The sequence below is a fragment of the Hemitrygon akajei genome, chromosome 9 (genome assembly GCF_048418815.1).
Source record: "Hemitrygon akajei chromosome 9, sHemAka1.3, whole genome shotgun sequence".
NCBI lineage: Eukaryota > Metazoa > Chordata > Chondrichthyes > Myliobatiformes > Dasyatidae > Hemitrygon > Hemitrygon akajei.
The window spans coordinates 69,375,956-69,390,328 of record NC_133132.1 but is presented as its reverse complement, the minus strand read 5'-3'; the positions used below and the strand labels follow the sequence as shown (position 1 = coordinate 69,390,328).

Below are 14,373 nucleotides of genomic sequence, written 5' to 3'. Positions count from 1 at the left end.
TTCCACAGGGCTTCACAGTAATTGTTTCCTATAGGGATGTCCTCTTGGAAAATGTGTGTCCATATTTCATAAATCAAAAAGTATGGGTGAAATATATTTTGATACAATGCTTTGTGATGAGGGTGGGGGGAGTTAAGTTGAAAAGCAGCTTTCTAACTTGGAAACAGAAGTCCCAAAAAGAATCAATGGTGTTAGAACAGCAATGTGTAAATCAAATGTTTGTAAATCAATTAATTACTAGTCTCTGGGACAGAGAATTTCAGATTTATCACCTTTTGAGAGAGAAAGTTCCTCCTCACTTACAATTTAAATGGACGGTCCTTACTCTAAATCTGTGGTCCCTGGTTCTAGATACCCCCAACAGGAGTAACATCCTCTCAGCACCCACCCTGTCAGACTCCTCATAATGAGATGTTATGATAAAATCCCCTCACCTTCTTCTAAATTCCAATGGGTTTCAGCCCAATTTGTTCAACCACTTTTCATTCATCAACCCGTTTATCTTGAAGTCAACCCAATGAATCTATTCTCCACTGCCTCCACCATAAGCACATCCTTTCTTAAATACAGAGACCACAACTGTACATGATCTCACCCAATCACGTATAAAAGTTGCACCAAGACTTTCCTACCTCCAGAGTCATTGATTCATATAGCCAAACAGCACAGAAATAGGCCCTTTGGCCCAACTAATCTCTGCCAACCAAGCTGCCTAACTGAGTTAGTCCCATTTGCTCCATAGACCTTGCAAGAAAAGTCAACATTTGTAACTGACAGCTGTCATCCGTGGGATTCTGCAAGGCTTAATACTCAGCTCTTTTCTTTGTACATATTAATGATTTAGACGAAGGTAAAGTCTGAAGCTCAAGAAGGCAGCATCTATCATCCAAGATTCCCATCATCCAGCCAGCTAACAGCTGCTTCCCTTCAACCATTCAGTTCTTGAAGCAATCTGAATAACCCTATTCACTACCTCAGTACAGCAATACTCTGATCACTCTGCACTACAATGGGCATTTTTTTGTTTTAGTTGTGTTCTTTCTTGTAAAACATGGGTATCAGTTATGTTTAGTTTATGTTTTTTTTTCTTCTGAGTGCTGCTTAACTGATGCTCTGTGCCTGTGAAACTGCAAGTAAGTTTTTCACTACACTCGCAGAAGATGTAGGTGGCCTGGTTAATTGGGCAGAGAATTTGAAATTAATTCAGTGAATTTAGGAAGTACTAGAAAGCAAGGGAATATTCAGTACATTGGAGGATTGTGGGAACTGCAGAGAGACATGGGGACTTTACATTACATGTTCACAGATTCTTAGAGGTAGCAGGACAGGCAGAGAAGATGGCTTAAAAGATGTACTGTGGTAGCCCTATGATGATAATTATTTTTGAATTACATACATGGTTCTCAGGCCACAGCTTGAGTACCTTGTACAGTTCTGGTCACCACATTACAGATGTGTTTGCACTGGAGAAGGGTGCCAAGGAAAGGATGATAGTATTAGCATGATTAGAAACTTTAGCTTTGAGGAGAGATTGGATGGGTAGGTGTTGTTTCTTTAGGAACAGAAGAGGCTGAAGGGAAACTTACTGAGGGATGTAGAATAATGAGGAGCCAAGTAATAAGAAATCAGAAGGCCTATTTCCCTAAATGAAGAATCAAGAAACTTGAAGGCATAGATTTAACATAACTGGTAAAAGGTTTGGAAGGAGGATGAGAATTTTATTTTCATCCAGAGGGTGGTGAGGTATGGAACCTCCCCACTTTATACACTTGGGTGTGTACTTGAAGAACTGTGACCTGCAGGGCTGTGGAGCCAGTGCTAGAAAGTGGGAATAGAATGGTAGTTTTTCTTTTGACCTGACAGTGCCACAATGGGCTGAAAGCCACATCTAATCTACCCCAATGTATCTTTCAACCCATTGTACCTATGCCAACCAATGACTAATCCCACTTGCCTGCTTTAATTCCACATACTCTATTTCCTACTTATTCAAGTACCTGTCCAGATGACTCTTAAACAGTGCCACTATTCCTGTCTCCACCACCTCCTCTGGCAGCTCATTCTCACTACCAACCACTGTGTGAAAAATTTACCCTTCAGGTTCCCTTAAAACTCCCTCCCTCTCACCTTAAACCTATACTCTCTAGTTTTACACATCCCTGCTATGGGAAAGAGGCACTGGCTATTTACCTTGTGTGTGCCTCAGTTTTGTGTCACCTCTGAGCCTCAATTGCTCTGACAGGAATAGACCTACACTATCCAATCACACTTAGTAACTCAAGCACTCCAATCCAGGTACCATGCTTGTAAATCTTTTCTGCATCCTCTCTGTCTTAATTAAAGCCTTCCTATAGTGTTGCGACAAGAACTGCACACAATACCGCATGTGCATCCTAACCAGAGTTTTGTACAATTACTACATGATGTCCCAAGTCTTATACTCAGTGCGTCAGCCAAAAAAGACAAACATGTTATGTGCCTTCTTCAATGCTCTGTCTATCTGTGTTGCGTTTTCAGGAAACTACGCATTTGTACCGATAGGACCTCGGTTCCCCAACATTCCCCAAGGCCCTGCTATTCACTGTGCAAGTCCTACCCTGATTTAAACTTCCAAAATGTATTTCTTCACACTTATTTGAAGTAAACTCCATCTGTCATTCCCTTACCCTCTTAATTGAGATCCTGTTGTAACCTTAGGCAACTTTCTTCAGTGTCAACTACATCACCAATTTTGATGTCATCTGCAAACTCACTAATCATGTCACCCACATTCTCAACAAGTCATTAATATAGAGTATAATCACCAGTACCAATCCCTGCAGCACACCTCTGCTTCTGTCCACCCAGGCTAGCTCACCCTGGATCAAATGGATGGCAGTGAACTTCCTGATTGTTGGATCTGTAATCTGCTTGGAAAATGGTGAGCATCAACCCCCCCCCCCCCCCCCGCAACTTGTGCCTTGTAGATGGTGGGAAGGTGTCAGGAAGTGAGTCACTCACCACAGGACCCTCAGTCTTTGACCTATTCTTGTATACACGATATTTGTCTGGCCACATTATTTCATTTATTCTGATAAAATATCTTGAAAACACATGAATAGAAAATAAGAAACGTACCAGCCACTTTAGATTCATAACATCGAAGAATCCACCAAGGTCAAGAAATTGACGGATTAGCTCAAGTGGAGGCTGAGCTCCATACTTCTCCACAGCAGGCATGTTCAGGTCATCGACAAACACAATCACCTGATGGGCACAGTGACAAGCGTGTACACTGACCAAGATCAATAAATACACAGAGCTGGGAGGACAGTGAGTAAACACAGAGTAACACTGTTTACCGATTGGGATAGACTGTGTGTGCACTGTTGCTACATGGAAAACGCACTGGGGGTATTAAGAGACTTGAGACACACTGAAAAGATACCTAATACACACCATGAGTATACATTAAACACACGATGAGAGTATACAAGGTACACACTGGGAGTAAATTGAGGATACACTGGGATTACATTGAGTACACACTGGGAGTACACTGTGTATACACTGGTGGTACATCGCGAACACACTCAGGTACACTGAGATACTGTGGATACATTGAATATACAGTGTGAGCACACACTGGGATTAAACAGAGTGGACTGAGAACACTGTGGGGGGGGGGTTGGGGGCAGGGGTGCACTGAGAACCCATTGAGGAGGTAAACACAGGGTAGACACTGAGTAGGCACTGGCTGGAGGAACACGAAATCATCACTAAGACTACACTGTTTACTGATCAGGAGTATACTTCATTCACATAAGGGGATATAGAGCAGGGGTCACCAACCTTTTTTGCACTGCAGACCGGTTTAATATTGACAATATTCTTGCGGACCGGCCGATGGGTGGGGGGGGGGGGGGTGTTAATCGCGACCGGAATATAGGTGATAACTATGAGTCACTTATAAGTGGCTAATACACTCAATTTCGTTTCTAAAAGGGTTTATCTAACAAATTTAATATTAAACACACAGCACATATTTTCCTTGCATGAATAGAATGCGATTATAACTCACTTATAAGTCAATAGCATCATAACATTTTAAGTGACGTTTGGATATTAAACACACAGCACATACTTTCCTTGTATGAGCATATAAAATCATTGCAACACACCAGTGAGAGGACAAGGTAAGGGCCAGAGGTCCCCATGCCGGGGCTGTGGCGGTCGCAGTCCGGAGAGAGTGAGGAGTGTGACAGGGCGCGTGCCTGCCCCCCTTGTAGGATCTATTGGCCAATAAAAGTTTGGCTCGAGGGATGACTTTCAGTAGATTGCAGCGAGGTAGCTGCTCTTTTACTTACAAAACCCTGAGCCCGAAATAAGTCCTCTGTGAATATTTTAGCACCGGGTTCCCCATGAACATTCCATGTGCTAAACAGTTTTAGAGGCGGCGTCCATCTGTCTGTATTCCAGGCCAGTAGCATCGGCACTTCTCACCGGCCGCGCAAGGCAGCCGATTACCCGAGGCCAACCAGTGATCCCTGGTGCAAGGGTATCACTGTGTTTAGGCGACTGATGATCTCGCGTGTGTTCAAATTCAACAGTGGTCGTGACAGGGAATGAGGAAAGGTGCAGCTGACTCATATCATTTCATATCACCAAATTACATCATTTCCTCGTGGCCTGGTAGCACATGCTTTGCGGCTGGGTGGTTGGGGACCACTGATATAGAGTATACATTAAGAGTACACTAAGTACACACCATGTGGATACAGAGTACATACTGGGAGTACAGCAAGTACACATAGATAGTATGATGTGTACAAACCAGGAGAACACTGAGTGTCTACCAGGAGATCACTAAGTACATATTGGGGTACACAAAATACACTGAGTACACGTTGGGAGTACAGAGTAAGCCCCTGGAGCACATTCAGTATACTGAGAATACACTGGGAATACACAGAGTGCACCTTGTAGCAGATTGAGTACACACCAGGATGGATTTTAGTAAGGTGGTTGACAAGGTTCCTCATGACGGGCTCATCCAGAAAGTCATCAGGCATGAGATCCATTCAAATTTGGCTGCATGGAATCGGAACTGACTTGTCCACAGAAAGTAGAGGGTTGTAGCAGATGGAGTGTATCTGCCTGGAGGATGTTCCACAGAAATCTGTTCTGGGGCCCCTACTCTATGACTTTTTATAAATGACTTGGATGAGGAAGTAAAGGGGTGGTTTAGTAAGTTTGCAGATGACACAAGTGCTGTGGTTTTGTGGATAGTGGAGAAGATTGTTGCAGGTTACAATAGGATAGACAGGATGCAGAGCTGGGCTGAGAGGTGGCCTATGGAGGTCAGACAGAAAAAATGTGAAGTAATACTCTTTGGAAGATTGAAGTTAAAAGCAGAGTACAAGGATTAACGGCCATGTGGAGAAACAGAGAGTTTTGGGGTCCATGTCCAGAGATCTCTCACAGTTGCCAAACAAGTTGTTAGTGTGGTTATAAAGGCACATGGTGAGCTGGACTTCATTAGTTGGGAGAGATTTCAAGAATTGTGAGGTAATGTTGCTGCTCTGTAAAACTCGTAGAGTAGTGCTTTCAGTTCTGGTCACCTTGTTGCAGAAAGGATGTGGAAACTTTAGGGATGGTGCAGAGGAGATTTACCAAAGTGTTGCCTCATTAGAGAACATGTCTTATGATGAAAGACAGACCGAGCTAGGCTCTTCTCTTTGGAGCGACTTGATAGAGATTATGAGAGGGATAGATAGGGTGAACAGCTAGCACCTTTTCCTCAGGCCAGCAATAGTCAATACTAGAGGATATCTGTTTAAAGTAAGTGGAGGAAAGTTTAGGGAAGATGTTAGAAGTAGGCTTTTTACACAGAGTGGTGGGTTCCTGGAAAGCACTGCTGGGGATGGATTTAGAGGATGATACAAAAGGCCATTTAAAGGACAATTACATAAGCACACAGATAGAAGAAAATGGAGGGTTATGGGTTGCATAGGAAGGAAGGATTAGATTGATTGTGGAATAGGTTTATAAAGGTTGGTGCAACATCATGGGCCAAAAACCAGTACCATGTAGCACTGTTCTACGGTCTAGACCACACACATACTGGGAGTGCATTAAGCACACACTAGGGTTACACTGATGACACCCTTGCAGTATACTGAGTAGCCACTAGGAGTACATTGAATATACATTGGAGGTACTCTGAGTACACACAGAGACTATCCTCTGTACACATGGGCTGTATACTGAATACCGTACTCTCAATACATAGCAGAAGTACACTGAATACACACTGGAAGAATACTGGGTACACACTAGGAGTAGACTGTGAATGCGCTGAGCACACTGACCTGGGATACTCTGAACACACACTGGCTTTACACTGAGCATGCACAGGGAAGTCAATGGGTAAACACTAGGGGCATATGGAGTACACACTGCGAGAACACAGTGTAAAAGCAGGGGGTATACTGAGTACACTCTGGAGGTGGACTGGGTACAAACTTGGAGAACACAGAATACACACTGGGAGTACACAATGTCATACACTGAATACACACTGGGAGTACACAATGTGGTACACTGAATACACACTGGGAGTACACAATGTCATACACTGAATACACACTGGGAGTACACAATGTCACACACTGAATACACACTGGGAGTACACAATGTCATACACTGAATACACACTGGGAGTACACAATGTCATACACTGAATGCACACTGGGAGTACACAATGTCATACACTGAATACACACTGGGAGTACACAATGTCACACACTGAATACACACTGGGAGTACACAATGTCATACACTGAATACACACTGGGAGTACACAATGTGGTACACTGAATACACACTGGGAGTTAACAATGTGGTACACTGAATACACACTGGGAGTACACAATGTCATACACTGAATACACACTGGGAGTACACAATGTGGTACACTGAATACACACTGGGAGTTAACAATGTGGTACACTGAATGCACACTGGGAGTACACAATGTCATACACTGAATACACACTGGGAGTACACAATGTGGTACACTGAATACACACTGGGAGTTAACAATGTGGTACACTGAATACACACTGGGAGTACACAATGTCATACACTGAATACACACTGGGAGTACACAATGTCATACACTGAATACACACTGGGAGTACACAATGTGGTACACTGAATACACACTGGGAGTTAACAATGTGGTACACTGAATACACACTGGGAGTACACAATGTAGTACACTGAATACACACTGGGAGTACACAATGTCATACACTGAATACACACTGGGAGTACACAATGTCATACACTGAATACACACTGGGAGTACACAATGTGGTACACTGAATACACACTGGGAGTACACAATGTCATACACTGAATACACACTGGGAGTATACAATGTGGTACTCTGAATACACACTGGGAGTTAACAATGTGGTACACTGAATGCACACTGGAAGTACACAATGTCATACACTGAATACACACTGGGAGTACACAATGTGGTACACTGAATACACACTGGGAGTTAACAATGTGGTACACTGAATGCACACTGGAAGTACACAATGTCATACACTGAATACACACTGGGAGTACACAATGTCACACACTGAATACACACTGGGAGTACACAATGTCGTACACTGAATACACACTGGGAGTACACAATGTCATACACTGAATACACACTGTGAGTACACAATGTGGTACACTGAATGCACACTGGGAGTACACAATGTCGTACACTGAATACACACTGGGAGTACACAATGTCATACACTGAATACACACTGTGAGTACACAATGTGGTACACTGAATACACACTGGGAGTACACAATGTGGTACACTGAATGCACACTGGAAGTACACAACGTCGTACACTGAATACACACTGGGAGTACACAATGTCATACACTGAATATACACTGGGAGTACACAATGTGGTACACTGAATACACACTGGGAGTACACAATGTGGTACACTGAATGCACACTGGAAGTACACAATGTAGTACACTGAATACACACTGGGAGTACACAATGTCACACACTGAATACACACTGGGAGTACACAATGTGGTACACTGAATGCACACTGGAAGTACACAATGTCGTACACTGAATACACACTGGGAGTACACAATGTCATACACTGAATACACACTGGGAGTACACAATGTGGTACACTGAATACACACTGGGAGTACACAATGTGGTACACTGAATACACAGTGGAGTACGTAATTGTAGCACACTGAATAAACACTGGGAGTACACAATTGGAGTGCACTGAATACACACACTGAATACAGGGATCCCATTCTGGTTGGCTGCCGGTTACCAGTGGTGTTCCACAGGGGTCCGTGTTGGGGCCGCTTCTTTTTATGTTGTATATCAATGATTTGGATTATGGAATAGATGGCTTTGTGGCTAAGTTTGCTGATGATACAAAGATAGGTGGAGGGGCCGGTAGTGCTGAGGAAACAGAGAGTCTGCAGAGAGACTTGGATAGATTGGGAGAATGGGCAAATAAGTGGCCAATGAAATACAATGTTGGAAAGTGTATGGTCCTGCACTTTGGTAGAAGAAATAAATGGGCAGACTATTATTTAAATGGAAAGAGACTTCAAAATTCTGAGATGCAACGGGACTTGGGAGTCCTCATACAGGATACCCTTAAGGTTAACCTCCAGGTTGAGTCGGTGGTGAAGAATACGAATGCAATGTTGGCATTCATTTCTAGAGGAATAGAATATAAGAGTAGGGATGTGATGTTGAGGCTCTATAAGGCACTGGTAAGACCTCACTTGGAGTATTGTGTGCAGTTTTGGGCTCCTTATTTAAGAAAGGATATGCTGACATTGGAGATGGTTCAGGAAAGATTCACTAAAATGATTCCGGGAATGAGAAGGTTAACATATGAGGAATGTTTGACCACTCTTGGACTGTACTCCCTGGAGTTTAGACGAATGAGGGGGGACCTCATAGAAACATTTCGAATGTTAAAAGGCATGGACAGAGTGGACGTGACAAAGCTGTTTCCCATGGTGGGGGAGTCTAGTACAAGAGGGCATGATTTAAGGATTGAAGGGCGCCCATTCAGAACAGAGATGTGAAGAAATTTTTTTAGCCAGAGGGTGGTGAATCTGTGGAATTTTTTGCCACGGGCGGAAGTGGAGGCCAAGTCATTGGGCATATTTAAGGCAGAGATTGATAGGTATCTGAGTAGCAAGGGCATCAAAGGTTATGGTGAGAAGGCGGGGCAGTAGGAATAAATGGGAGAATGGATCAGCTCATGATAAAACGGTGGAGCAGACTCGATGGGTCGAATGGCCAATTTCTGCTCCTTTGTCTTATGGTCACACTGGGAGTACACAATGTAGTACACTGAATGCACACTGGGAGTACACAATGTCATACACTGAATGCACACTGGGAGTATACAATGTGGTACACTGAATACACACTGGGAGTACACAATGTAGTACACTCAATACACACTGGGAGTACACAATGTAGTACACTGAATACACACTGGGAGTACACAATGTAGTACACTGAATACACACTGGGAGTATACAATGTGGTACACTGAATACACACTGGGAGTACACAATGTCATACACTGAATACACACTGGGAGTACACAATATAGTACACTGAATACACACTGGGAGTACACAATGTCATACACTGAATACACACTGGGAGTACACAATGTGGTACACTCACTACACACTGGAAGTACACAATGTAGTACACTGAATACACACTGGGAGTACACAATGTAGTACACTGAATACACACTGGGAGTACACAATGTAGTACACTGAATACACACTGGGAGTATACAATGTGGTACACTGAATACACACTGGGAGTACACAATGTAGTACACTGAATACACACTGGGAGTATACAATGTGGTACACTGAATGCACACTGGAAGTACACAACGTCGTACACTGAATACACACTGGGAGTACACAATGTCATACACTGAAGTCACACTGGGAGTACACAATGTGGTACACTGAATACACACTGGGAGTACACAATGTGGTACACTGAATACACACTGGGAGTATACAATGTGGTACACTGAATACACACTGGGAGTACACAATGTGGTACACTGAATGCACACTGGAAGTACACAATGTCATACACTGAATGCACACTGGGAGTATACAATGTCATACACTGAATACACACTGGGAGTACACAATGTCATACACTGAATACACACTGGAAGTACACAATGAAGTACACTGAATACACACTGGGAGTATACAATGTGGTACACTGAATACACACTGGGAGTACACAATGCAGTACACTGAATACACACTGGGAGTATACAATGTGGTACACTGAATGCACACTGGAAGTACACAACGTCGTACACTGAATACACACTGGGAGTACACAATGTCATACACTGAAGTCACACTGGGAGTACACAATGTGGTACACTGAATACACACTGGGAGTACACAATGTGGTACACTGAATGCACACTGGGAGTACACAATGTAGTACACTGAATACACACTGGGAGTACACAATGTCATACACTGAATACACACTGGGAGTACACAATGTCATACACTGAATACACACTGGGAGTACACAATGTGGTACACTGAATACACACTGGGAGTACACAATGTCATACACTGAATACACACTGGGAGTACACAATGTCATACACTGAATACACACTGGGAGTACACAATGTGGTACACTGAATGCACACTGGAAGTACACAACGTCGTACACTGAATACACACTGGGAGTACACAATGTCATACACTGAATACACACTGGGAGTACACAATGTGGTACACTGAATGCACACTGGAAGTACACAACGTCGTACACTGAATACACACTGGGAGTACACAATGTCATACACTGAATACACACTGGGAGTACACAATGTAGTACACTGAATACACACTGGGAGTACACAATGTGGTACACTGAATACACAGTGGGAGTATACAATGTGGTACACTGAATACACACTGGGAGTATACAATGTGGTACACTGAATACACACTGGAAGTACACAATGTCATACACTGAATACACACTGGCAGTACACAATGTCATACACTGAATACACACTGGCAGTACACAATGTAGTACACTGAATACACACTGGGAGTACACAATGTGGTACACTGAATGCACACTGGAAGTACACAACGTCGTACACTGAATACACACTGGGAGTACACAATGTCATACACTGAATACACACTGGGAGTACACAATGTAGTACACTGAATACACACTGGGAGTACACAATGTGGTACACTGAATACACAGTGGGAGTACACAATGTGGTACACTGAATGCACACTGGGAGTACACAATGTCATACACTGAATACACACTGGGAGTACACAATGTCATACACTGAATACACACTGGGAGTACACAATGTGGTACACTGAATGCACACTGGGAGTACACAATGTGGTACACTGAATACACACTGGGAGTACACAATGTCATACACTGAATACACACTGGGAGTACACAATGTCATACACTGAATACACACTGGGAGTACACAATGTAGTACACTGAATACACACTGGGAGTATACAATGTGGTACACTGAATACACACTGGGAGTATACAATGTGGTACACTGAATACACACTGGGAGTACACAATGTCATACACTGAATACACACTGGGAGTACACAATGTCATACACTGAATACACACTGGGAGTACACAATGTAGTACACTGAATACACAGTGGGAGTATACAATGTGGTACACTGAATACACACTGGGAGTATACAATGTGGTACACTGAATACACACTGGGAGTACACAATGTCATACACTGAATACACACTGGCAGTACACAATGTAGTACACTGAATACACACTGGGAGTACACAATGTCGTACACTGAATACACACTGGGAGTACACAATGTCATACACTGAATACACACTGGGAGTACACAATGTGGTACACTGAATACACACTGGGAGTACACAATGTCATACACTGAATACACACTGGGAGTACACAATGTCACACACTGAATACACACTGGGAGTACACAATGTCATACACTGAATACACACTGGGAGTACAAAATGTCATACACTGAATGCACACTGGGAGTACACAATGTCATACACTGAATACACACTGGGAGTACACAATGTCACACACTGAATACACACTGGGAGTACACAATGTCATACACTGAATACACACTGGGAGTACACAATGTGGTACACTGAATACACACTGGGAGTTAACAATGTGGTACACTGAATACACACTGGGAGTACACAATGTCATACACTGAATACACACTGGGAGTACACAATGTGGTACACTGAATACACACTGGGAGTTAACAATGTGGTACACTGAATGCACACTGGGAGTACACAATGTCATACACTGAATACACACTGGGAGTACACAATGTGGTACACTGAATACACACTGGGAGTTAACAATGTGGTACACTGAATACACACTGGGAGTACACAATGTCATACACTGAATACACACTGGGAGTACACAATGTCATACACTGAATACACACTGGGAGTACACAATGTGGTACACTGAATACACACTGGGAGTTAACAATGTGGTACACTGAATACACACTGGGAGTACACAATGTAGTACACTGAATACACACTGGGAGTACACAATGTCATACACTGAATACACACTGGGAGTACACAATGTCATACACTGAATACACACTGGGAGTACACAATGTGGTACACTGAATACACACTGGGAGTTAACAAAGTGGTACACTGAATGCACACTGGGAGTACACAATGTCATACACTGAATACACACTGGGAGTATACAATGTGGTACTCTGAATACACACTGGGAGTTAACAATGTGGTACACTGAATGCACACTGGAAGTACACAATGTCATACACTGAATACACACTGGGAGTACACAATGTGGTACACTGAATACACACTGGGAGTTAACAATGTGGTACACTGAATGCACACTGGAAGTACACAATGTCATACACTGAATACACACTGGGAGTACACAATGTCACACACTGAATACACACTGGGAGTACACAATGTCGTACACTGAATACACACTGGGAGTACACAATGTCATACACTGAATACACACTGTGAGTACACAATGTGGTACACTGAATGCACACTGGGAGTACACAATGTCGTACACTGAATACACACTGGGAGTACACAATGTCATACACTGAATACACACTGTGAGTACACAATGTGGTACACTGAATACACACTGGGAGTACGCAATGTGGTACACTGAATGCACACTGGAAGTACACAACGTCGTACACTGAATACACACTGGGAGTACACAATGTCATACACTGAATATACACTGGGAGTACACAATGTGGTACACTGAATACACACTGGGAGTACACAATGTGGTACACTGAATGCACACTGGAAGTACACAATGTAGTACACTGAATACACACTGGGAGTACACAATGTCACACACTGAATACACACTGGGAGTACACAATGTGGTACACTGAATGCACACTGGAAGTACACAACGTCGTACACTGAATACACACTGGGAGTACACAATGTCATACACTGAATACACACTGGGAGTACACAATGTGGTACACTGAATACACACTGGGAGTACACAATGTGGTACACTGAATACACAGTGGAGTACGTAATTGTAGCACACTGAATAAACACTGGGAGTACACAATTGGAGTGCACTGAATACACACACTGAATACAGGGATCCCATTCTGGTTGGCTGCCGGTTACCAGTGGTGTTCCACAGGGGTCCGTGTTGGGGCCGCTTCTTTTTATGTTGTATATCAATGATTTGGATTATGGAATAGATGGCTTTGTGGCTAAGTTTGCTGATGATACAAAGATAGGTAGTGCTGAGGAAACAGAGAGTCTGCAGAGAGACTTGGATAGATTGGGAGAATGGGCAAATAAGTGGCCAATGAAATACAATGTTGGAAAGTGTATGGTCCTGCACTTTGGTAGAAGAAATAAATGGGCAGACTATTATTTAAATGGAAAGAGACTTCAAAATTCTGAGATGCAACGGGACTTGGGAGTCCTCATACAGGATACCCTTAAGGTTAACCTCCAGGTTGAGTCGGTGGTGAAGAATACGAATGCAATGTTGGCATTCATTTCTAGAGGAATAGAATATAAGAGTAGGGATGTGATGTTGAGGCTCTATAAGGCACTGGTAAGACCTCACTTGGAGTATTGTGTGCAGTTTTGGGCTCCTTATTTAAGAAAGGATATGCTGACATTGGAGATGGT

The 14,373-nt window shown here is 43.0% G+C and overlaps 1 protein-coding gene across 1 annotated transcript in view; it reads right to left on the bottom strand.

The window, feature by feature from the left end:
* The window catches only part of LOC140732660 (dynein axonemal heavy chain 6-like), a 549,473-nt gene that overhangs the window by 198,706 nt on the left and 336,394 nt on the right, over positions 1 to 14,373 (bottom strand). Inside the window, 1 exon segment of the mRNA XM_073055353.1 lies at positions 3,118 to 3,246. Coding sequence (XP_072911454.1) covers positions 3,118 to 3,246 — 129 coding nt within the window.